The sequence below is a fragment of the Triturus cristatus genome, chromosome 11, assembly GCF_964204655.1.
Source record: "Triturus cristatus chromosome 11, aTriCri1.1, whole genome shotgun sequence".
Taxonomy (NCBI): domain Eukaryota; kingdom Metazoa; phylum Chordata; class Amphibia; order Caudata; family Salamandridae; genus Triturus; species Triturus cristatus.
In genome coordinates this window covers 1101049084-1101075154 of record NC_140594.1, presented here as the reverse complement: position 1 = coordinate 1101075154, position 26071 = coordinate 1101049084, and the positions used below count along the sequence as shown (strand labels likewise).

At 43.8% G+C, this 26071-nt stretch overlaps 1 protein-coding gene across 3 annotated transcripts in view; it reads left to right on the top strand.

Annotated features, from left to right (window-relative positions):
- The window catches only part of LOC146786070 (dehydrogenase/reductase SDR family member 4-like), a 227943-nt gene that overhangs the window by 151286 nt on the left and 50586 nt on the right, over nucleotides 1-26071 (top strand). For all 3 annotated transcript variants that reach the window (XM_085635496.1, XM_085635497.1, XM_085635498.1), the window contains 2 exons: nucleotides 3708-3778; nucleotides 4212-4263. In XM_085635496.1, the coding sequence (XP_085491622.1) occupies nucleotides 3708-3778; nucleotides 4212-4263 (123 nt within the window). The remainder of the gene's footprint in view (nucleotides 1-3707; nucleotides 3779-4211; nucleotides 4264-26071) is intronic.

The window sequence follows — 26071 nt, the reverse complement described above, 5'->3', positions numbered from 1 at the left end:
AAAAGGATTAAAAACCATTATTATTTGTTTCATTTCTAGCTATGTCTCTTCTTCCTTGATTATAGCTGCTATTTTGGAAAATGGCGGAAGGGTTGCTCTGAGGAGTTATTTTCAGTCTCTATAAGACAACTTGACCCTCAAAACCTATGTTTTGACACCAAAATTAAGGAATGTATGATGTTACAATGCATACATTTACAACGCATGCCTTTAAAATGCAGTATTTACATCGCAACATCCTTTACAACGCATTCTTTTACATCGCATGCCATTAGATCGCATTTTAAGAAACTACCTTTACATCGCAACATCCTTTACAACACATACCATTACATCGCATTTAAGGTAAGTGTTGGATAGTGTAGGAGTAAAAGTCACTATTCGAACTCCAGTGAGTTCAACAGTAGGGTAAGTGTCATATAGTGTAAGGGTACTATGCGTTGTAATGGTATGCGTTGTAATGACATGCGATGTAATGCCTTCATTGTAGTGACATGCGATGTAATGACATGCGTTGTAGTGACATGCGATGTAAAGGATGTTGCGATGTAATGACTGCGTTGTAAAGGTTGTTTCCCAAATGAAGTACATAGGTCTCATGGTTCCTGAAACGTTACATCATCACTGCAACACATCCACCGTTTTTTTAAATGTCATCCAGAAAAATTTGGCCCGCATCAGCAATGTCTAACCGAGCTAAATTACTTCTCTAATGATCCAAAAAGACAAATCAAAAATGAAAATCTCTGGTAGACACATTTTTTACGGAGATATATCAGGAGGCCGGGATCATCCTCAGGAGGGGAGAAGACTGTCTGGTGAACAGCAACTGTAAATGGCCACTGGGCAACAGAGTGGAATACCCAATAGTCTCATTCAGAAGTTAGCAGGGCTGAGATCTCAGACTGTAACTCGCTAGGAGACACTGGGCTGACGTTTCCACAGTAAAACAACAATTTCTAAGTTTTACTGTTAGGACATATTAAAGAGCATGACCTACTTAAAATTATACAGCTCTCTACCTTAGAGCTCGATAGGCTTTCTTTAGGAGAGACATATATATATTGTTAAGGGAAGTGTCGGATTTGCCATTGGTTTAAATAGTGAAGGTAAACTGGCAGCTAAACCTGCTCTTCCAGGCTGCAGTGGCAGGCTGGGAGCCATGTTGTACTTTGTCACAATCAAGATCGTCCAATCAGTCCTGCAGCCCTGAAAAGACACTCCAACTTACATGCTTTGGGTTCCCTTGGTACTAAATACTAGTGACCTATAAGTAAGTCAGCTAATGCCAACTGGGGGTAGCCAAGTCAACATACATTTTGTAAGATATTAGAACACTGGCACAAAGGTCTGGTAAGCAAGACTCAGTGCACTCTCAGAGTTGAAAAACCAGGAGCATGAAGCCAAAACCTTGGAGGTGATCATGCAAAAAGAGGCATTTCCATGCAAGGATTACATTGAATTACTAGGAGGCTCGGTAAAACACATAAGAAAGAATACAGCTGGGGTAAAATTAAGCTTATAACTGGATTCAAGGCCCACAAAATTGATACAATGAACCAATTGTGGTCTTTCTACCTTTTACCAATCAAAAGTTACAACTTATGCCCTTTTAGACATAAAGAGCACAATGGGAAAAATACAACAGAAAATACTCTTTATCCCAAAGTAAATGCGCATTCCCATTTTACTCAGTTGAATTATTAGATATCAGCATCACTGTATTTCAGGACACATACAATTTGACTTGGTGCTGGCTGCCAGAAGTGAGATTTATGTGCAGGCAACAGTCTTCCATACTCAGCAGTGTCACGCATAAGCTACGCGAAGCCCCCCATTACAATGAGTGAAAATCCATTTGAGATTGTCACACCACAGGAAAGGTAAAACAGATATGTTCAAAAGTGTAATCAACAGGGAATTTTGACACATAGAATCCTAATATCTATAAAGAACATATCAAGAAAAAGAAGGGCTTTAGGTCACCCAGACATCACTTCTTAACCAAGTGCCACATCACCATGCTGCTTCCAAGCAGACAGCAGACAATGAGCGGAGTATCTAGGTTCCCACCTTCTCACCAGCTCAAATACAGAACACATCAGGGACATAAAAGGTTGCAGATTGCATCAGGTACCAATAGAAACAGGAAAGGCTTCAGATGGCACCACAGAACCAAGGATCACATGGTTTACTTTTCATCCTCTACCACCTCAAATAAAGTCATTCAGGAACAGACTGGCTAACATATCGCCTCAAAAGGCTCTTTGAAAACAAAGGTTCATATGAGCCCCTGCCCCTGAGCACCAACAGCCAGTGAGCAAAGGAGATCACTTTGCTCCCACTGACAAAATGTAAGGATAAGCTTACTATTGACATATTTTAGCTCATGTAAACACAAAAACTGAGGCTCTTACAGCACACCATTTGTCCTTATTTAGTACTGGTTAGGTTTGTCAGACTCTTGGGTATATATAACCCCAAACTACGAACGGAGAAGACCCAACAATATTGGTCAGAGACAGAAATCCAGAAAGGTCATTCTTCATGCTGTTTAGTAGTCTTTATTCATATTGTAAAAATATAAAAATTCCCAGCACACGATTAGCCGACACGTGTTTCGTCTTTGCTTAGACTTTTTCAAGGCATAAACGCAGGAATCAACAAGCCAAAGTCGAATTTGCACTGCATCTAATCTTGCGTTATAGTGTGTAAATGCAACTCCGCAGTCCGGATACTTAAATGCACAATTCAGCTCCAAGTGTCCCAGACAGAGCAATTAGCACGATCCCGATATCCGTCCTTTTAGTCAGGAAAATCCCGTATGTTTCAGAGCTGTCATTCAGGAACAGACGGGCTAACATATGGCCTCAAAAGGCTCTTTGAAACCAAGGTTCATATGAGCCCCTGCCCCTGAGCACCAACAGCCAGTGAGCAAAGGAGATCATTTTGCTCCCACTGACAAAATGTAAGGATAAACTTACTATTGACGTATTTTAGCTTATGTATTCAACTCTTTGCAAAACGATTAAATCAGTCCATGGACTTGACATTACTAAGGTAAAAACACATTGATAAAGAGATCCATTATCAGTTATGTTGTCCAACACTAGAATTGATATTTTTAAGTAGTCATTTGCACATTTTATCATTCAAAATAGGTATTCCGCTAATATTAAGTCCTTATTAGTATACTTTTCAACGTATTTCATACTTACAAGAGGACCCTCATTTAGAAAAGCGATGGCATTCCACTTTCTGTTCATTTTTCAGGGTCCATACTACAAAGAAATATGTTGACTACCACCAGAAAATACAGGAGTAATACCAGGAGGTAAAACAAGAACGGAGTACTTCTCCCAGCATTTAAAAAAAAATTCTCACTAAGTTGCAGGGTTACCAGTGCAAATTATGATACTGATAGTTTTTTGCTAACTATGGGATGGAAAAGTGCATACAGCTATTCATATTGTATTTACAGGTGCACTTCTTGATGGGAGTAATGATATATTGTGTGTAGTACAAAAACAAGCCCAGAGCAAAAGCATAATAAAATCCTCAACTCAATTTGAAATTAATTTGCAAGCAGAAATCATCAATCAGCCAATCGGAGAAGGGCTAGTTATTTGACCTTTGACCCTATTTAAAAACATACACATTCAAAATCTGTATTTGTTCCCCTTTTATTGTTTCCTTTGTGGTTTTAGGTTTTGCACACAAATTTAACCACGATGTTCCTGTTGGTGAAGCAAGTCCTTCCTCACATGCAGAAGATTGGGTAAGGTTCACAAAAGCTGGAGAATGAAGAAGCAAAATCTGATAATGAGGTGTCACAATGTTGTCACTCAGTGGTATGATTATTTTAAGTCTGTCTGATGGTTTCTAGAGGAAAGGTTGAAGAAGATACACATATAGCTAAATCATGGGAGTCATTATTTACAGATATATAAATGTGAAGAAAGAAGGTGACTTTGAAAGTTGTAATTTAATGATTTAGACAACATTTGTATCAATTTAAAGAAGGGTTTTGGAAGTTCCCCCAAACAAATATGTGCACATGTAAATAAATTAAAGAAAGATGCATACGTGCACACACACACAATCACACACACACACATACACACACACACACACACACACACACAACCACACACACACACACACACACATATCACAGAGACCTGACCCTCATACACTTCTCTTTTTTGCAGGAGCGGATCCATTGTTCTGACTTCATCTGCAGTTGCCTATACATTTGTCCCAGTAAGTATGTTTCAGTGTTTAGAAAGAATCAGCTTTAAAGCACACCCTTGTTGCAAAATAAGTATAAGAGTCCGTCCAATAGGTCTAAGGACCAATTCCTTGAAATAAGTATACAAATCATATAAGAGAAAGTCTCTAAAGGATTCACAAATAGAAATGACCGGACAGGATGCAGCAGTTGGCATAGTTCTCCAAAATACTCCTCTTTATTATTAGAAGACCCGGTATTCGGTCATGTGGTACAATCGTCCAACATCCAAGGCAGCCAACACGTGTTTCGTCTGTACTATATGGGTACAATGACTTTTTCAAGGCTCAAAAACTGATTGAATGGTCCACCAATCCAGTACGTTATTATAAGTAAGGCATCAAATCAAATAACCATCTCCGTGGTCTTTGTGAAATACAATTCGCATGAATTCAAGACAATACTTGAGTCAGTATAAGAGTGTGTAATGCCCAGTCCGAAAAAAATATATAATAGTGCACACCGCAATGGGGTGTGAGTTGGTAGAGAAACCAAGAAAATACTTAAGTCAGTATTGGAGTATGTAATGTCCAATCCAAAGTGTACAGCACACCACAATAATGTGTGAGTTAGCGGAGAGACCGGATAATAGTAACCCGTCAAAACACCAAGCGTCTGGTAACGCGAAGAAACAGTCAATCATATTGCCCACGCCAATACATAACTGTTTTACTGTTCTTGATAACATTGTTCAATTGATGTGCGGTTCTTCACCCATTTTGGGGAACACTACTACCTCATTTTGATTTGATGTTTCAGTGTTATTTAGTGGCTACGGGTGTAGAAGGGCAGGAAAGGGAACTATTTACTTTAAAGAACAAAAGGGTAGTGTGGTTGGAGCTATTTGATGTCCCATTTTTAAGTCTCTCTAAAAGATACAATTGCAACTAATAACCCATTCTTAGGGCCGGATTTTGAGTTTTGCAGATGGGATACTCCTTCTCAAATGCGATAGATACCCCACGTACTGTATTACAAGTGTCCTGATTATAAGGGGTTTGGTCTTTTCTGGCGACTGTGAAAACCCCTTTTTGCATAGGGGTCAAAATTCTGAGTTGTGCCTCACCCTTAATTACATTTTGGCAGTCCAAACCTGTTGGAATCTTAAAGGGGAAAAGTGTGCGGTATTTACCACAACATGATAATCCGTAAAAAACTATGAATATGTGATAATTGAGACATCTGACAAATTCCGAACACCTCGGTGTTGGATTTTTATTGGATGCAACAATTATCACATATGACTCGGGCCACTTGTGATCACGCCCCTAAGAGTGAGATTTGCCTACAAAAGTTTACCATTATGATTCCTCCAATTGCATGTTAACAACAATGACTAGAAGCCCTCAGGACTTTCTCCAGAAAGTAGTGTGTCTTGGCAATACACACTCACACCCTTTAACAAGCACTCTTACAAAATTGAATAACCGCATTATGTTTGGTAAGAAAACTAAATGCTGGTAGCCCAATCTATATACTTCCTTCAGGAGCACCCTCAATCATTCATTGTCTACCTTCATTCATATCACAAATGATGGACAAATTACCAGTGAAAACAGCTATATTGCTTCAGGCTGCGGGTTAATAGGCTGGGCTGTGTGTGCTCCTACGAAGAAAAAGGAAAAAACAGAGGCACTAGGATCTGAGTTCCTATGGCTGATGAGGAGTAAGAACTTTCACAAGTACTTAAGATCTAAACTTACTCAGAATTCTTCTTAAATTTCTATGGTATTCGAAATGTAAGGGCCAGGTTGATTAGTAACCTGTGGCTGAAAGAAGTGATATACGCTGTCAAAGAATGTTATGTCAATGAACTGGCACACTAGAGTTAAAAATAAGCCTGGGCATAGCACTACGCTACGCTCGCGTAGTTTGCGAAGTTCGCGCTACTTCTCACTACGCGAACTGCACGTAGCACAGTGCAAACACGCGTAGCGTAGTGTTGCGTAGTGCTGCAGTCATTTTTTGCTTGCTCGCGGTCCTCAACGTCAAGTTGGCGACCGCGAGCAAGCAAAATGACATCCCGGCGAGACTTTTTCCTTGTTCGCGATCAGCAACTTCAAGTTGGCGATCGCGAGCATGGAAAATAAACCTCCCGGCGAGATTCCCAACGCGAGGAGGTCAGGTTTCTCATTGCGAGTGGTCGCGTATGCTCGCGACCGTTCGCGATGAGAAACTACCAGTTCGCGTTGAGAAAGCTGAAGCTCTAGTAAAAATCTACTCGAGCAGCAGAAAACTACAGCTCGCACTGTGCAAGATGCCATTTTCAATGATTGCACAGTGCCGGTTGCATGTCCGCACTGTGCAATCATTGAAAACGACATCTGGCACAGTGCGAACAAGGTACTACGCAGTTCGCGAAGTGTTACGCGTAGCTCGCGTAGAGCGAACTTCGCTTTGCGTAGCTTCGCGAAGTGCTACTTCGCGAACTACGCCCAGGCCTAAAAACAAACAAAGACATGAGCCAGAGGAGCCAAGGGCAATGCAAGCCATGCTTGGTGTAAAGCACGGAATGTGGCAGCTTAAAAGGCTAAAAGATACTACGCGCAAAACGTAGACTTTCAATTTAGCACTATGAGCGGGTATCTTGGCAGGCCAGAGATAGCTAACAGCTGGAGCATATGGTGCCTCCTAAAAGATAACAACCGTTAAATAAATGAGGTTTAGGGACGAGTTAATGGTTAAAGAGTCTATGTGCCAGATCAAAACGCACTGTTACCGAAATATGGAAACAAACAATTATCTTGGCCAATTACTGCGGGCTACTCCAGCGTATGGAAATATCTTGGCTGAAGTGTGTTTAAAAAGAGAGACGCTCTTGCTATACTTTACAAACAACACTCTGCGAGAGGTATACAGATTTTAACCATCGCGCTTGAAAAAAGCGGCTTAAAGCGGAAGTCACTACCCTAAAGATAAAAGTCTTGACATGCATGGCGGCCTCGCTGTGGCCAAACTGGAGATATACCTCTGGGTTGCTGGCAGGGCCGGTGAACAGCTAACACCGTTCTCTTGCTAGTTGCAGGATTTAAATACTGTAAACAGACGTGCAAGTTATTCACGCTGGGCCATGACAGCCAGTTTTACAACCAAATTCATTTGGGGCATTGACACGGAGGATGAAAGGAAAAAAATCCTCCTGTTAGTTAAAAAAAGATAAACCTGTCTGCAAAAAATGCATGAGGCAACGCTGCACAGGTGCAGTCTGTGTAAGTGCTCTGCATCATCCACACATGCCTAACTCTAGCCTATGCAGTGCACAGTGGCAGTCTGTATGTGTGCTATGAGTGACTCGCTTATGAATAATGCTAGGCTGCATGCACTGCTTAATGGCAGACTACATAAGTGCTTTGTGTGGCAGTGCATGCAGCCATAGTAATTAAACAGCCTAGCCAAGTGTCAGGAATACATGGGGTACAGGCTCAGTGACAGTCTGCATAAATGGTATGTCTGGCGCATGTATGCTTAACTCTAGGCTAAGCTGCACACAGTGAAATGCATGGCCCTAAAATGCATAATCGAACGCTCGGTTGCATGCAGTGCTCAATGGCAGTCTGTATAGGTGCTGGGAGCGACTCGCGGATGCATAATTTTAGGCTAGGCTACATGCACTGCTCAGTGGCAATCTGCATAAGTGCTTTGCTTAACAGTGCATGCTGGGCTAGGCTGCGTGCACTGCACAGTGGTAGTCTGTATAAGTGAGCAGCACAACACAAATACATAAGTGAAGAGGAGGCTTCATGCAGTGCTCAGTCTGTATATGTGCTATGAGTGGCTCACATATGAATAATGCTGGGTTGCATACACTGCTTAGTGGCAGTCTGCATAAGTTCTTTGTGTGGTAGTGCATGCAGCTGTAGTTATTAAACAGACTGCTGTTGAGCAGTGCATTCTGCCTAGCCAAGCGTCAGGCCTACATGGGGCACAGGCTCAGTGACAGTCTGCATAAGTTGTATGTGTGAGGTATGTATGCTTAACTCTATGCTAGGCTGCGTGCACTGCACAGTGGCAGTCTGTATAAGTGATCAGCATGACCCACGAATGCATAACTGAAGGTAAGCTCCATGCAGTGCTCAATGACAGTCTCTATAAGTGCTGGCTCCTTGCACTGTTTAGCAGCAGTCTGGAACAGTGCTGTACGTGGCCCAAATACTCGGAACTTGGTGCTAGACTACGCTGCATGCGCTGCTCAGAGGGACGCCGGTGTCACTGCTATGGCTGCATGTATTGTGCAGTGGCAGTCGATAACAGTGCTATGCTTAGCTCGCATATGCATAACTCTCGGAGAAGCGAGGCTGCAGGCACTGCTCAGACACAGTGACAGTCCCCTTTTTCCAGTGCAGGGCTCATATAGTTGTTGCTACACCAGACTGCGACTTTTTCTTATGGCAAGGCACCATGGGAGCCTGACGTCATCCTTCTTTCTAGTAGTCTCGGACTGTGTATTAATATCGTCCCTGTAAGAGTGTTTAAACAAGGAAAACATTACACTTGCACTGACCTGCGATGTTAATTAAATCTGATACTTTATTTCAATATTTGTTTCCTCAGATGCCCATACGTTTACAGTGTTAGAACATCTGTGGTAAATAATTTAATTACCGGGACTTAATTTGATACAGAAACATAATAAAATAGCTCAGTAAATAAGAGGCAGAATCCGTGGTATTAGAGGTTCGGAATGGGCTTTATTCCAATGGTCGATTATAATCGGTTGCTCCAAGTTCCATCACCACGAAGGTTCAGGAAGTGAAGTACATACGTTATTGACAATCAATCACTTTTATACAATAGGCATTACAGTGAAGCAAATACAAGAGGCGTAACAATTGATAGTGTGGATAATATATTCGTGCGTAGCAAGAATAGGCGTAACTGGGTGTGATGAAAGAACGTCATCAGATGTGATGTCATAATAGGGTGGTTCTTATGAAAGAATTTTGCAATGTCAGCAGAAATACTTGGCAGAAATGCGCGCGCAGCAGCATGACGTGTGATTGACGTGCAACTAGGGGGTGAAGGGGACTTGACATTTAGCTCTACATGTGGCGACAGAAGTCTGGAGGGTCAAGTCAACCTAATCCCAAATCATATCTAACATCCTATGTTTAAAGAACTATGTTATCCAAAAGAGAGGTCTCTTAGAGTAGAATCTTATTCTATACTGACTATACTGACTGTTAGTACGTGTACAAGCGTCTAAGTGTCTACACTAGATGCGTGGGTGGAAATCTTCCATAGTAATAGGGCTATGAATTACTTGCATAAAGACAGAGAAGCTGGGCCTTTGCTCGGTAGCTGGAAGAATGTTTACTTAAACTACTAGACAGGAATGCATCGGGCAGGGAACGGAGCAGATAACTTCGAAGGTGAAATACAGTTTTTGGCAGGCAGCAGGCTGATGTCAGGCTTCGTGAGCCGCGCAGGGAATGAGACAAAGTTCATGGTCACAGATGCAGGCTCAGACTGGAGCTTTCAGAGGCAGAAGGCAAGAAGAGTTCGATGACAGTATCAGGGCCTACTTGCCTGGACTGTAAAATGGCATAAATGAACCATATAAAGCCGGTGGCCTTTCATACTTAGGAATGGAATATCCGGCCTATTCATGGCGGATCTGAAAGAGGACATGTTGACGGTGGACGCACATGTGTTTGCTTCTTCATAACTGGAACTGGAGGGAACATACATGTACTTATGATTCATACATGAAACCGTTGGGGTCCAAGATAGGGGACATAACTGATCAGAAAAATCCATATTTCCACATTCCCTCCTTGTCCCCTACTTGCCCGTTAAGAGATATCAATCTTCATCAATCCATTGATCTGTTCATATAACATCATTTGTTCTTCTTTCTTCTTCCGTGACGAATGAAATCTTGGTGGTGGAATACACGATGTGGCACACAGACCACAGATCGCTGGTCCACATTGTAGACATAGACAGCAACTGAATAGTATGAGAAGGCCAATACCTAGGAAAGATAGGACCTTCCATCCAAAGGTAGATAATACACTCCAAAACCAACCGGACCAAGTCCAGGTGCCTGGGTTCTGGTGTATCTGGCTTACAATCTTATGAAGGCGAGTTATGGCTTTATATACAGATGGCGAATTTTCTGGTATGAAAATGCAACAGCTTGATCCGATGACCCTACAAGCTCCGCCCCTATCGGCCAGGATGACGTCAAGGACAAGACGATTTTGAAGCACAACAATCCGCATAGCAGACTGCTCTTCCGTTAAATTGCCTAAGGCGGAAATAGTTTCGTTCACTACTGCTTCAAGGGTTCTAGTTAATCTACGTATCAGCTTACTATTAGTAACGGTACCTATATAGGGAAAGAGACCTTTATTGAAATCTGTGTATTTTTCCCATGCTGTTTCAGTGTAATCGACTATTGGGAGATCTCTCCTTACTCTATTATATACTAAATGAGTATTTCTGTGATAATCAGGAGGAGCTAGGAAAACAGGTGGCAAAAGGAATCCAATGTAGCAGGTACCATCCCAATCTAGAGGCAAACGTACATATGCCGTCTGACCACATATGAAATAGGAATGGCGGGAAGCTCTAAATGTAGACTTGCCTTGATCACTAAATTCTACTGCAGTGGTGCATCTACTATGGCCCATATGTATGGAACCATTCTTTCTTACACATAAGTTACCTTTCACTGGAAATATTGACATAGCGGGCAAAATTGGAGTAGCTTCAGATTCGACATTTAGGATCATAAGATTAAGCGTAAAATTACCTAATCCATACACTTCATTTTCTAGATCAGTTCCTGTTCTCTGGGGAAGTCCCTCCTTGTTAGGATAGCAGACCTTAAGCAAAACTAAGTTCAAATTTCCCCATACCCAGTTATCTTGATAAACTGCAGAATTCGAATCTAGAGAATTAATTAAACTAAACCATGCTCCACAGGAGCCGTTGTGTGTGAACGGGTATGGAAAGAGAGGTAGAATTCCTTTATAATTCTGATAGGTAGGGAGTCGGCCACATATCCAACAATTTTTAGCATTGCTAACCTGATGGGAATGATGTAACATACTTATAAACGTGTTATTGCGCAGCGCAAATCTATAAGACAACTCAAGCGGAGGTAATTCACTAAAAGAATGTTCAGCAGTAATATTATAAACGTGTCTAGAAATAGGATAATATATATGCAACAATATACTTGCAGTAATTATTAAAAGACTTAAGGAAAACAAAATTAATAACGTCACTATGCAATGACTACGCAGTGATTTACAGTACGCCTGTCGTTTCAACATTTTTCGGGTGTGTTTTCTATTCAGGTCCAAGGGATACATGTCAGAGACAATTCAACCGCTTCACCTTGGAGAGGACTTAAACAATCAAATTGCTTGACTGATTGGACCTGAGTTTTAGTTTATAAAGTTCGGAATTACTCTTTTCAACAAAAGGAAGTTTTGAGTCAATGGGTGAAGACACACAAGGTGTAGTATTCACGTCCGATGGTAGTCCATGAAATTTCTTGATATGACTTGAATGAATCCAGCCTTTTCGACCTTCGATCTTCACGGCTGTCCTTGTGGTGAGCAAGACCAGCTGCGGCGACTTCCACCTAGGATCCAGCTGAGTCTTTCGATCAAAGTTCCTCACTAGGACCAGGTCGCCTGGAATTACGTCATGGGGCTTCACCTCAGTGTTGTCAGGAAAAGCTGCAGCTACCTGTGAACGACAAGATTGTAGTGCAGACATCAAGGAAGCCAAGTAATCTGTCAGCATATTACAGTCAATATCAGTTATTTTGCGTGGTATAGGCGTCCCCCACATATTTGGTGGTCTGCCGAAGATCACCTCATACGGGGATAGCCCTGTTCGAGAGTGTGCTACCATTCTTGTGTAAAAGAGTGCAACTGGTAACGCTACTACCCAGTCGACACCTTTCTGTCTGCATATTTTGGACAATCTAATTTTCAGGGTCTGATTATGTCTTTCTACGAGACCTGCTGCCTCGGGGTGCCGGACACAGTGGAATTTCCACTGATAGCCTAACAAGAGTGAAACGTGTTTCATTAATTCGGATGAGAACGGCTGGCCGTTATCTGAGTAGACAACACGTGGTAAACCGTATCGTGGGAAGAATTCTCGAACCAACTGTTTGGCAGTAGTCGGGGCAGTGTAATCTGAAACCGGGTATGCCTCTGTCCAACGGGAAAGAGCACAGACAACTACGAGAACATATTTGAATCCTCGACATCGTTCCATCTGGATATAATCCATCTGGAGGGCTTCAAAAGGGTGATCAGGAGGCTGAAATCCACCCTGTTCTACGGGAACGCTTTTTCCTGGGTTGAACTGACAACAGATCATACAGGTACGAACTTTTTGTTTGGCTGCTGCTCGTAAATGTTTGTTGAACCAAATGTGTTGAATGCTATCTAGCATAGCTTTTTCTCCTAGATGCGCTGGACTATGTACAGTGTTAATTATAACCTGGACCATTGAATCAGGAAGGAACCACACAGACTTTTCCTTCATCAACCATCCTTGATCCGTTTGGATCCCTCCTAATTCAGTCCATTTCTTTATTTCGTCTGGTGTAGCATGTGTCTGTATATCAATTACGTCAAGAGTAGGATCTTTAACCGTCATACAATGTGTTGGCGTCGGGACTATTGTCTTTGTCATGTCGGATGTTTGAGTTTGAGCAGTCTGTTTAGCTGTTCTGTCAGCTAGATCATTGCCTTGAGAAATGATATCAGTAACTTTCGTATGAGCTTTACATTTCATAATTGATATGGCAGTTGGTAGATGTATTGCATCTAATAAGGCATGAATGAGGGGTCCGTGCTGAATGTGGGCACCGTGGGAAGTTAAATAACCTCTCTCTCGCCACAGCACGCCGAAGTCATGTACGACTCCGAATGCATAACGTGAATCAGTGTATATGTTGACTTTTTTATTTGTGGCTTGAATACAGGCTTGTGTCAGAGCGATAAGCTCTGCGGCTTGAGCTGACAAGGTATTTATGCAATTTGTTTCAATGATTTCAGTGTCTGTTGTGACTGCATAAGCGGCCACTAACTCTCCTGTACCTGTTCTCATACATGAACCATCTACATACAACGTCAGGTCTGGGTCTGACAATGGGACATCGGTTAAGTCTTGTCTGGGTTTCGTCGTGATTGTAATAACTTCAATACAGTCATGAGCTAGTGGGTCTATTCCCATTACAGGTAAAAGTGTGGCAGGATTCAATGTGTTACAACGTCTGATTTCTATATGTGGCTGAAACAATGTTAATTCGTATCCTGTAAGTCGCGCTATAGTCAAGTGTTGTGTTTGCGTTCTATTCACAAGAACCTCTACTGCATGTGGTACTTGAACTGTCAATGGATGTCCTAACACTATAGCATCGCTTTGTCTGATTGCTAAAGCTGTTGCTGCCACTGATTTCAGACACGCAGGCAAAGCCTGAGCTACGGGATCTAATGTACTAGAAAAATAAGCACATGGTTTGTGTGATCCTGCTTGTTCCTGTGTGAGTACTGACAAGGCAGTACCTTCGCGTTCTGTAACAAAGAGTGTAAACTGCTTATGGTAACATGGTGTTGCTAAAACAGGTGCTTGAAATAAAGCTTTCTTTAGGCTTTCAAAAGCTTGTGTCTGTTCCTGGGTCCAAGGGAGAACAGTCGATATGGCTGCCTCCTGCGTTGTCAACTGAATGAGTGGTTTTGCTAGAAATGCATACTGAGGGATCCACTGCCTACAATATGAAGTGAGGCCTATGAAAGCCCGCACCTCCTTTTGTGTCTTGGGTATTGGCATGTTAGCTATTAACTGAATGCGGTCCGGTGTAAGCTGCCTTCCCTCCTTGGACAGCGAGTGTCCAAGATAAACAACTCGCTGGACACAGAATTGCAGCTTAGAAGGGGACACCTTGTGCCCCTTTTCGGCTAGAAATTGTAAAACTGTCAGTGATGCTTTCTCACATTCGGGTTCGCTTCTCGCGGTGATCAGCAGATCATCGACATATTGAAGCAAGGCGGTGTTAACTGGCATGTGGATACTGTCGAGTTCTCGTTTCAGTGCTTGGCTATAGACGCTGGGGCTTTCCGTAAATCCTTGAGGTGCGCGGGAGAATTTAAAACTACGTCCATTTAAACTAAATCCGAACAAATATTGGCTTTCCGGATCTATTGGGACGCTGAAAAAAGCATTCTTGAGATCAATTACAGTAAAGCATGTTGCTTCGGAATCAATAGCTGTCAGTAATGACGAGATATCTGGGACCACAGGGAATTGTGGCACAATGCATTTGTTTAATTCGCGCAGATCAATAACCAATCGATATACTGGCGGGGCCTTCGGATCTGTTCGTTTAAGAATCGGAATTATCGGTGAATTACATATATTGGAGTCTGTTTCCACAACCACTCCTTGGGCAATAAGCTCGTCAATGATTTGCAGTAAAGCCACTACAGCATCTGGTGGTAACTTGTATTGTCTTATTCGTGGTAGTACCACTCCTGCCTTTAGTGTGACTCGATATGGTGTAATATTCATGCAACCAACATCAGTAGGGCCTTGTGCCCATAGATGTGTAGGTAAAGTCTGCAGTCGGGGATCCATGTCTCTAGACACATAGTGACCTTTAAAATCTCGTAAAAACAATCTTACTCCTTCCGGAGAACAACATATTATAGCTCCTAGAGCTTTCAGTGTTTTTATACCTAACAAGTTTTCTGGACATGATTTAGTAAGCAGTAAATCTGTAGTTCGGGTCAAAGGTCCTATTGTAAGTGGAAGAGGCTGTGACACTTCATTAACAATAGGTTTTCCTGAAAAACCAAGGGAAATATTCTGTGAGCCTGAGAGGGGTACCCCTGGAACTTCACTACGTTTTATAGTTGTTCGACTTGCCCCTGTATCGAGTAAAAATTTTCTGTCTTGGCCTAATAATTCACTATGTACATAAGGTCCTTCTTGGTCTACAGGGACCTCGATAAGGGGTAAGTCAACTTCCCTCTCTAGGCTTGTTCATGCGTATCGCTGATAATCAGGATAGTCGTACTGTGCGGTCTGGTACAGTTGTCGTGTCGTGGTTTGTGTGGCAGCAACAGGCAGCGCTGGTGCAGCTGGCACAAACTGTATAGACTGTGGTGGAGCTGGCATGGACTGTGCATGCTGCGGGGCTCCTTGTTCATTCTGATCCTGTCTGGATGGCCGTGGTCTTTCTTTTGTATTACCTATGGCGATATTATGTTTCAAAACTGGACAATCGTGTACGTAATGACCTGGCTTTTTACAATAGTTGCATGTCCCCTTTACAGGTCCTGTTGAATCACCGGAATGTGTCGTACCCTTTTTATGTCCTTCAGCTGGAACTGTCTGGGAGACTAGCATTTTCATTTTCGTGTCTTTCATGCGTCTTTGTTCATGTTCTTGTTCCTCTCTAATTCTATTGTGATGGTACTGTAGCATTTGTAACATTTGTGATGGAGTGTTACCTTGCCAGGTACTCTCGAATTTTAATACTCTATTCTTCACTTGAGGCAAGGAATTTTCTACTAATTTTGTCACAAACAGATGTGGGTATGATTCGCTACTTGCTTTTATGCCACTATTTATACCAAAACATTTTTCAAATCGGGCATAGAAATCACTAGTGTCTTCATCTTGCTTCTGTTTACAGGCTGAAATTGTACCCCAATCTTCCTTTTTCGTAGTTAATAAGCGTGGCAGTACCTGTACTAGTAAACCTGGTAGTGCTTTAGTTTTATCCCCCAGTCCTGCTCCTGCAGTTCGGGCCTTTTCTTCTGCTTCTAATGCTGACCATTCTATCTTTTGGTCGCCTACCTCCCACTCCTTTTCCTTGAGTTTTTCATAAATGCCAGCAGGCATTAATACCTTTAATATTGTCATAATGTCGGGATAGGTATACTCTCCCATGAGTAACATGTCTTTAATTTCTCGGTGGAAACCCGCTGGGTCTTTGTCATGACTGGGTACCACTTTCTTCATTTCTAACAATTCTATTTTCGATATGGGCGTATATACAAATACGCGTTTAAACTCATTGTCCTCGCCTTTTATTGGGTGCACTTCTCGTAAGGGATTCTGTCTGTCCATGTAATACGTGGTTCTTTCCTTGATGGGCAGTGAGACATGGTCGGAGCATACGAAAAGAATGTACTGTTTTCTTGATTCTAGTATTTCTTTAATTAATTTAGTACCTGAACCTCTCCATCTATTCATGAGTAATTCAGTCAATATATCAGGCAAGGGACCAGGATCCGAATGCTGACTCTGATATAGTATAAGGAGTTGTTGAATCATATAAATCCCAGCTAAACGCTGTTCATCTGGGGTGAGATTCAAAAATGTGTGTGCTACTGTATCATCACCATACTTTCCGGGACTGTCAACCCAATGGACGGCTGACCTGGCTAATTCATGTTCATCCATAGAATCGAGAAAATGATAACCCCTTCGTTCTCGGAGTAATTTGTCAGCGGCTTGGAATGAATGCTCGTTAGACCTTATATTAATTATAGGTGTTAGGGAATTCCTGTTTTTATCTGGACATATCGAACGTATCGGGTCAATAAGACATCTAGTACTATTACAAGATCTTCCTCTACCTACATAGGCTATGGTGTCTGACTGTCCTGTGGGCGGTCCTGATCCTTCCTCCTCGCTTTGTTCGAACTGGTCTACCGCTAATCTTTCTTCGTGTAGGCGTTCTATTTCTTTACGGATCTTTCGGCACATGGCTATTATACAATTTTGCTTATCATGTCTCCCTTCTGATATATTCTGGCTCCATCTGGTAAGAATTTGCATTGCTTCCGGGTCTACCCCCGGTCGGTCTTGATTTCTGATCACACAATTTATAAGGAAACGTAACAGTTCCCCCTGTATCTCCACTTTCTGGTATTCCATAGCTCTGTTAATACATTCTGAATCTCGCCCTGTTTGGACAAAATGGTATATATTATCTAGGTGCGCAGTCATTCCTGGTAACTTCCCTAAATACACTGTGGCTCGTCTGATACGTAATGATGCCATGATCATTTCGTCCTCTTTGCCGGGCACAGGGTCATATCTACAATCTACAAGAAGTTCCTTAAGCGTACGGGCATTTATGAGTTTGGGGGTACGTGAATGTGCTGACTCTTGAAAGGTAAGTTTATTTATTCTGGGTGGCGTAGAAAAAATGTTGGTAGCACCTCCCGTAGCCCCATCTGGGGTATCGGGCGTGAAAGGATTCGTTGAACGCGACACAGCAACTATAGGTGTGGACACAGCTATAGAAGTAGCTGTAGGAACAGATGTAGAAACAGATGTGCTTGCCGGAACTTGTGTCAGGATTTGTTGCTGTAGAGATACGGGTACTGGATCTTGGCGTTGAACCTCCCTGGCAGGCGGTCTATGTGGGGCGGGATTAGCATACTCGGGAGCTGCGTCATCTAAATATGAGGAAAGAAAAACATCTTCTGCGGTTCTAGGATGCCCTTTAGGATGTACCTTTATTGGAAATAATGGGGGTGGCAAGTCTTTTGGTATCTCCGGAGTAGCCTTAGGTAATCCTTCGGCCAGAAGGGGATACATCCCATTCATAAGGGCATTTCTTTGTCTGTCCATTTGTTCTGTTTTCACTCGAGTACCTTCTTCAATTAATAGATTTTCTCGGACTTTATTTGGATTCTCTCTATTTTTCTCTTCCTGTCGGAGTGCTTTTTCTGTACGTCTATGAGATTCTTTACGCCATAACTCAACGGCGTCTTTCTGTGACTGTCTGACTTTCCTTTTCCATAACTCTTCCTCTACTTTCATGATGCTCTCTGCATCCCAGGTCCCAGCTGTGGGCCACCTCTGACTTTCTGGTAATTCCTTGGTGTAATCTACCCATAAATCAAGAAATAATATAGCGTCTAAGCCATGTTTATGATACATGAAGTACCCTGGAGTGTCCCTAGGAGGAATAGGAACGGCTTCTTCGAGTACCCCTTTTCTTGTTGTGATCTGTCTTAATTTCGAAAAGAGCGGCATATTGAAAACTGATCTGATACTTGATTTTGAACAAACTTAATACAGTAAACACAATAATGAACAGTCATTCATACCACAATATGCAGAACGTACTTAAAAAATTTAACATTTAACATTTAACCGAGCAACAATGATGATGACGATCTAAGGAAAACTTAATCACTAAACATAATACTCGACTTTAACTGAATTATTCTGAATTTATATACTTGATACACTAGTTATACTGCTAAACAGTACAGATACTCTGCTGAAACAGTGCAGACCGGATTTGTGTACCCAAACCCGTCTTGACCGGCACAACCTATGTGCACGTCAGAACGCCTCCCCAGTAATGGTACTCACCGGGTAGCTCGGAAACGGAAGGCCTCGGAAACTGAACTGAACTTGACCCGGACTGGACTCGACTCGAACACTTCGGAAACTGGACTCGACTCGGGACTTCGGAAACTGGACTCGACTCGGGACTTCGGAAACTGGTGGGCCTCTGTATACCTCGGATCTTGCTCTCTCAGCTAGGCTCTGGTCGGGATACTTCGCACTTCTCACCGCCTCGTCTGGGTGTTGATCGCAGCCTCAGTCGCCCCCGCTTGACCGGAGGGAGATACAGGAAATCCTGCTGGTACGCGTTGTTGTCCGTCCAGCTGTGGCAGGAGACCGGGCCTGCAACGCACTGCCGGCGCGTGAGATGAGAAAGTGTCCCTGTTCGGGCGCCATTCATGTGGTAAATAATTTAATTACCGGGACTTAATTTGATACAGAAACATAATAAAATAGCTCAGTAAATAAGAGGCAGAATCCGTGGTATTAGAGGTTCGGAATGGGCTTTATTCCAATGGTCGATTATAATCGGTTGCTCCAAGTTCCATCACCACGAAGGTTCAGGAAGTGAAGTACATACGTTATTGACAATCAATCACTTTTATACAATAGGCATTACAGTGAAGCAAATACAAGAGGCGTAACAATTGATAGTGTGGATAATATATTCGTGCGTAGCAAGAATAGGCGTAACTGGGTGTGATGAAAGAACGTCATCAGATGTGATGTCATAATAGGGTGGTTCTTATGAAAGAATTTTGCAATGTCAGCAGAAATACTTGGCAGAAATGCGCGCGCAGCAGCATGACGTGTGATTGACGTGCAACTAGGGGGTGAAGGGGACTTGACATTTAGCTCTACATGTGGCGACAGAAGTCTGGAGGGTCAAGTCAACCTAATCCCAAATCATATCTAACATCCTATGTTTAAAGAACTATGTTATCCAAAAGAGAGGTCTCTTAGAGTAGAATCTTATTCTATACTGACTATACTGACTGTTAGTACGTGTACAAGCGTCTAAGTGTCTACACTAGATGCGTGGGTGGAAATCTTCCATAGTAATAGGGCTATGAATTACTTGCATAAAGACAGAGAAGCCGGGCCTTTGCTCGGTAGCTGGAAGAATGTTTACTTAAACTACTAGACAGGAATGCATCGGGCAGGGAACGGAGCAGATAACTTCGAAGGTGAAATACAGTTTTTGGCAGGCAGCAGGCTGATGTCAGGCTTCGTGAGCCGCGCAGGGAATGAGACAAAGTTCATGGTCACAGATGCAGGCTCAGACTGGAGCTTTCAGAGGCAGAAGGCAAGAAGAGTTCGATGACAGTATCAGGGCCTACTTGCCTGGACTGTAAAATGGCATAAATGAACCATATAAAGCCGGTGGCCTTTCATACTTAGGAATGGAATATCCGGCCTATTCATGGCGGATCTGAAAGAGGACATGTTGACGGTGGACGCACATGTGTTTGCTTCTTCATAACTGGAACTGGAGGGAACATACATGTACTTATGATTCATACATGAAACCGTTGGGGTCCAAGATAGGGGACATAACTGATCAGAAAAATCCATATTTCCACACATCTATCACTGTGTTTTAACTACTAACATTTGAGAATAAGCTGTCGCCATTGTGAAAAAAATATAGTGCTTACCGACTAATTAAGGAGACAGTGTAAAGCAGCAAGTAAAAGATCCAGTCCTGATGGGCGGTCACCAAAGGAGACAGGGCGGTAACAAGGAGGGACTACGAAGCCTCATATTGAATCGGAAGCCAGTGTTTACCATGGACAATGCCACCAGCCAATGAAAAATATGGGTGGGGCTTCCACGGCACTTCCACAACATAGCCTACTACAATATGCCTCGCAGAGCGAGCGGCGCATGCGCTGCAACGCGAGGCACGACCTACAAATTGCCGAGACCCGAGTGCAGCGCCACCTAGTGACCACATGCCTGCATCGCACCCCGAATAACGAACAGCCACAGTGCGTGCCAACGCTACCTACCCACCAGAACATAGATATATATTTATTTCAAAAGCAGGCATGTGTGTGGCCCTATCTGGCACTGGAGAAGTCTGACCAACGCGCCACCTAGCACCAGCACAAAGTGACTGTAATGTGTCAGCCCAGACCCGGAGAACTCCATGCAATTCAAGAACCAAACTCCCACCCATAGTGGAGGAACCCTGCAAAGTCCCTCTCACCGTGCTCTGTAGATTAGAGGGGAGGCCCCCCATTTGCAGGGCCTGAGGGAGCCACATGGCAGGCAGCGTTGGGACAGCTGCTACAGGCTCCTGAAGGTTCTACAGTGCCTCCTAGTGGTGGTTAGTTGTACCGCGCCCTGAAAATTACAGTGAGAGCCAGCAAAGGCACCCCTGATGACTCTGTCACTGCTACAGGTGTGTCACTCCAAGCCAAGAAACAATTAAGTATCTAACAGAAAGGGACTAGCAGCAAAACAAGGAACCTAGAGTATGTCCAAGGCATACACACGAAAATGTATGGTAGCCACGACCCCTGCACTGACTGAGTGGCTCCCCACCCCCACTCTGCTTCCACGCCAGCAGGGAGACCAAAAGATGAGGAACAGTCAGTTGGGTGCAGAGTGCACTGCATGCCCCGAGTAGCAATAGGCCACCACTGCTGCACCAGCAGGAACAGCACAAGACACAAGGCCTGGACTGATGATGAGGTCAACACATGCCCCAATGGGCTGCCTATACTTTCAAAGGAGAAAGACAGTCACACCTCGCCAAGGGCCCCAAGAAGCCCAAAGCTGCACCAGCGTCAAATAGAAAAGAGCAGCAAAGCCTATGAAGGCAGCAAGCCCCACATGAAGTACAAGAAGAAGGGGTGCAGTGCATGCAACCCTAGCGGCTGCCCGACGCCACCGCCAGCGCGGAAATTGAGCCACTCGCCCCTAGTGGTGAACAGACACCACTGCAAGCTACAACAGGGGCACACCAAGTGCCAGAAGAGGGCACCCCAGAAGAGGATGGAGTGCACGAGGTGCGCAGAAAGCCATAGTCGTGAACCTGACAGCACAGACAGGCGCCCAAGAGATAGACATCTCCACAGAAAAGAAGCAATGCTGGAGGCAGCAGGGAGATCCTCTACATCTCCACCACAGCAGCGAAGCCCCACAGTGGGCCAAACACAGCACAGTGTCCTCCCTCACACTGCCTCAAGACGGAGTCGCCAGTGGCCCAAGACAGGCAAGAGAAGAATCGCACACTTCACGTGGAAAGCTGCCACCGCAACATGTGCTCCAAGGACACGCAACATGTGGCCGGATGCCACATCGCTCCGCAAGCAAGAAGGAGCATGTCACTCGAAGTGACCAACCCCGCCAATCACACCTGCCCAGAGGCAGGATCAAGCGCCATGATGGTGCAGCCTCAAGGTGCAAGCACGACGCCCTCGAGTGAAGATCAGAGGAGCACCGTGAAAACCCCTGAGGAGGGAAAGGGACCTGCAAGAGGTCCTCAAGGAGAAGAAGCACTTCCTACCAACTGGACAGACCTGTGACAGGTCAGCAGCAAAGTAAAGACCGTCCCAAGAACCGGACACGACTAGCGAGATATCCATGTGGCACAGGCATGAGACATGTGGCATGAGGCCACTCCGTGAAGAAGGGAAGGAGAGTGGCAAGACGCCACAGGGCAAACAACCACCACAGGCGTGCAAGAAGGAAAGGAGAAGAGCAACAGGACAGAGGACTCGTGCCGGCACTGGAGAAGGTGTTCATCAGCACAAGCCAGCCACCGGGGTGCAGAGACGTCACTGAAGACAGGTTTGCGGGAGGACCAACCGTAAGCTGCTCGCAAGCGCGATCTGCGTCTAGGCCCCACGCTTCACAGTTCGACCGTCCTCTCACCTGTCAGCGGCTGTGTGGCATCGATAGCACCACACCTAGCAAGTGCACCTGCTGGAAGACAACTGCAAGTGGTCACAAAGTCCCTCCAGTCCTCCTGAATCCATGAGGTCACCGAAAGCAAGATATTGCTGCCTGTTTGCCTAACTGAAGGAAAGTTACCATGTTCATCATCCAAGTGCACCATCACCCAGAACATCATAGGAGCATCATACCACCAGAGTGGATCCAACCACTTGAGACAGCCTGAGTTCAACGAGGCACTCCCGGCGCTGCGGGACGCTTGCCAACCAGGAACTTTCTGTGTGTCCCCGTAAACCGGAAGCCTGCCGAAGAAGAGCGTTCCCGACCATTGGACCATCCACCCTTGGGGTTACACAAGGCTTGGCCGTGGCCCAGTTGGGAGTTCTGTAGCGACCCCTCATGGCCTACGAAAGGCCCGCACAGCCCACGCGGTCACGTGGCAATCCAGGGGCAAGGACCTCAACGGAATTCCTGTGAGAGGGGAATCCAGATAGGAGAGATGCATCGGCGATAGCTCCATGACAGGCACCGGGAAGCATGGAGGTCACAGATGAAGACTGGTCACCGAAAAAACCACCGTAGGAAGGCATAGAACCTGAGTCCTGATGGCGAGAACACCCAGACTGAGACACCACCCTCTTCGGCTACATGAGCGACTTGGCTGTGGTCCTGTTGGCAGTTCCTCAGCGACTTCTTCACGCGGCCTACACAAAGCCCGCACAGTCCACGCGGTCCCATGACAGCCCGACAGGTAGGCCCAACAGGAAACTCCTGTGAGAGGGGAGTCCAGGCACAAGAGGCAAATCTGCAGCTTCTCGGCTATCGGGAACTGGATAGATCATCAAGTACGTCGCCTCCAAGGAATGGTCTCATCCACCAAGGTCATCCTCAATAGCTGTAGGTTTGTCGTCCACCGGAACCTGAGCGCCTGCAAGATCTCCAAAGTGGACTCCACCACTACTCCAGATGCACTGTTAGTAGAACTATGTAAATACACTTCCACACTGCGATACCAGGCCGGTCTGAACTACATTGCCAAGGTGGACTAAAGCATCCTGACCATGCGGTCCAGAGCTCCAGAGCTGCCTGGCAGATGGCCTGAAGAGACTTGTTTGGTGCTGAGTATTGCATATTTGTTTTTCCTTATAGGTTGGACTTTTGTTTGTTTCTTTTTCATTAAAGTTTGGGAGGGATGTAGTTTCCTGCTGGACACGTTCTAGTGTTCAGCCTGTTTGTACCCGACACTTTACACCCATCAATCACAGGCGTCACCGGTCAGGTGACCCTGCAAATAAAAGGGGCCAGGTGCACGTGCCTTGGGCCAGTTCCACTACTCTACTGCAATGCGTCTGCGTCATCATTGGTAGCATGTGGCCCAGTGCCCACAACACCACAATTAGAACCTAGGCGAAATTAAAGGGCCACAGTGATGGCTTTGTTCCTCTGAATGTTTGGAAGTCAAAAAGTTAAAATAAAATTCAAAGCCCTAATTCAAAAAAGGAAATGTGTAATTTTTTTTAAGACAATGCTGTCTCTCCATGGGGAAAATGTTAAATTGTATGCACAGCTGAGGGACTTTTGGCGGATACCCGCCACAGATTAGTCCCATTAATACTGGGGAGCTTTTTTAATTTTTGCTTTAAACATTTTATAATTCCCAAAACAGAGAGTTAAGCAGGAGCCTTTCAGAGGGGATTAATCTGAAATTGTATCCGATGCCATGTAACTGTCCGTCAAGTGCTTTTCACGGTAAGTCCCCTTGGCTCTGGAGCTCTGGTGCAAAAGTTTTCAAACATTTCCACAAAAGCTTCCAAACTTTTTCCAGGTGCCCAAGCAACCACAGGAGTAGACTTCTAAGCCTCAGAGGACCTATTAGGATGTGGTGAGGGGCACTAAAAAACCCTCAGTATACCAGGCAGAAGCAACCAGCAAAGGGAATTTGCTAAAAATATTGAGTTGTGAATATATCGGGGAAAAATATTGTGATACAAAAATAGCGTGATGCACAAATAGCTTTGTCAAGGATATGATTTATTTTCCGGGTAATGAATATCGTTGTCAAGTATATCGTTGTTGTTAATATCGTTTTCAATATTATAGTCGTAGAAAAATATAATTTTTTAATTATCATAATGTGTTTTAGATTGTATATTGAAGTTATGTGTTATTATTATTCGTATAATTGTTAATAATATTTTCTAGTATACTATTAAATTGTTAGTGATTTTTTAATTTGTAATTTAATTGCTAATAGTAATTTATAGTGTTCTAGTGGTTGCTAGGTCTGCAGGGGTATTGGGTGGGAAGAAAATCCAGTAATATTTAATTAAAAAAGAATTTTTAATTGATTATTATTTTTAATTGAATTGATTATGAATTATGTAAATGGTGTAATAGGCATATTTTTTAGTTATATTTTATTTGAAGGCTGATGGATTTGTAGGGATATAGGGCCTGATTGCAATGACGGTCGGACCGCACACCAACAGGCGTGGTGGATTACAATTTCAGCGGTTGGAGACACAGCGGTCAGAGGGAAGACCTCTGCCTGCCTCTGACAGGATCTGAGATCCCGCCAGGGCAGTGGTCGGAATCATGTCCCTGATTGGCGGCAGTGCTGAGTCAGGCACTGCCATCGGGATTACAATAACCCTTTGCGACAGCCTTTACATGGCGGGAAGACCCCCATGACAAGGCTATCGGAAAGGGATATGGGGCCCCCAAACAGGGTCCCAGGGTCACTGTAAAGTGGCCCTAGGGGCACATATAGTGTCCCCAGTCACCTCCATGCACTGTGTGCCATGCACGACATGGTGCATTGCACACGGTCCATGGACGTGCAGGGGGTGCTCTGTACCATGGTGGCTTGTACTGTGTCCCTTTTTGTTGTCCGCAGCACAAGTCACCGTGATATGGAGCCCTTTCTGACCGACAGCTCGCCCGTCATATTGAAATGCGGCAGTCAGACCGTGGCATGCTTGTTTGGGCGGACTACTGACTTCTGCAACAGCGGACGGCAGTCTAACCGACCGCCATCATAATCCGCCCCATATGGTGGGAAGTTAAGTAATAATTAATTAACAATTATTTATTAATTATGTAATTAATACTTATTTATGTTCATTATGCAATACTGATTTATTTTAGTAATATTTTAGTTGTGGGTTGCTAGGTTTGTCTGGGTATAAGTTGGGACATAAAAATGTATTAATAGTTAAATATTTTAAAGATTAGCAATTATGTGAATTGTGTTATACTTCTTTCTCTTAGTTATATTTTAAGTGTGGACTACTAGTTTTGTAGTGGTACGGTTTGGGAAGTTAATTAATAAATACATTTTTTTTAAAATTAATAATTATTACATTGTTTCAATAATCATGTACATTGATTAATTGTATATATATATATATGTATATACATATATATGTGCTATTCAATAATGTTCATATTAAGAATTTTATGTTAGTAGGGTTATTCAAATATGTAATGTGTTTGAAGTGAAGTACTTTTCCCACTGTT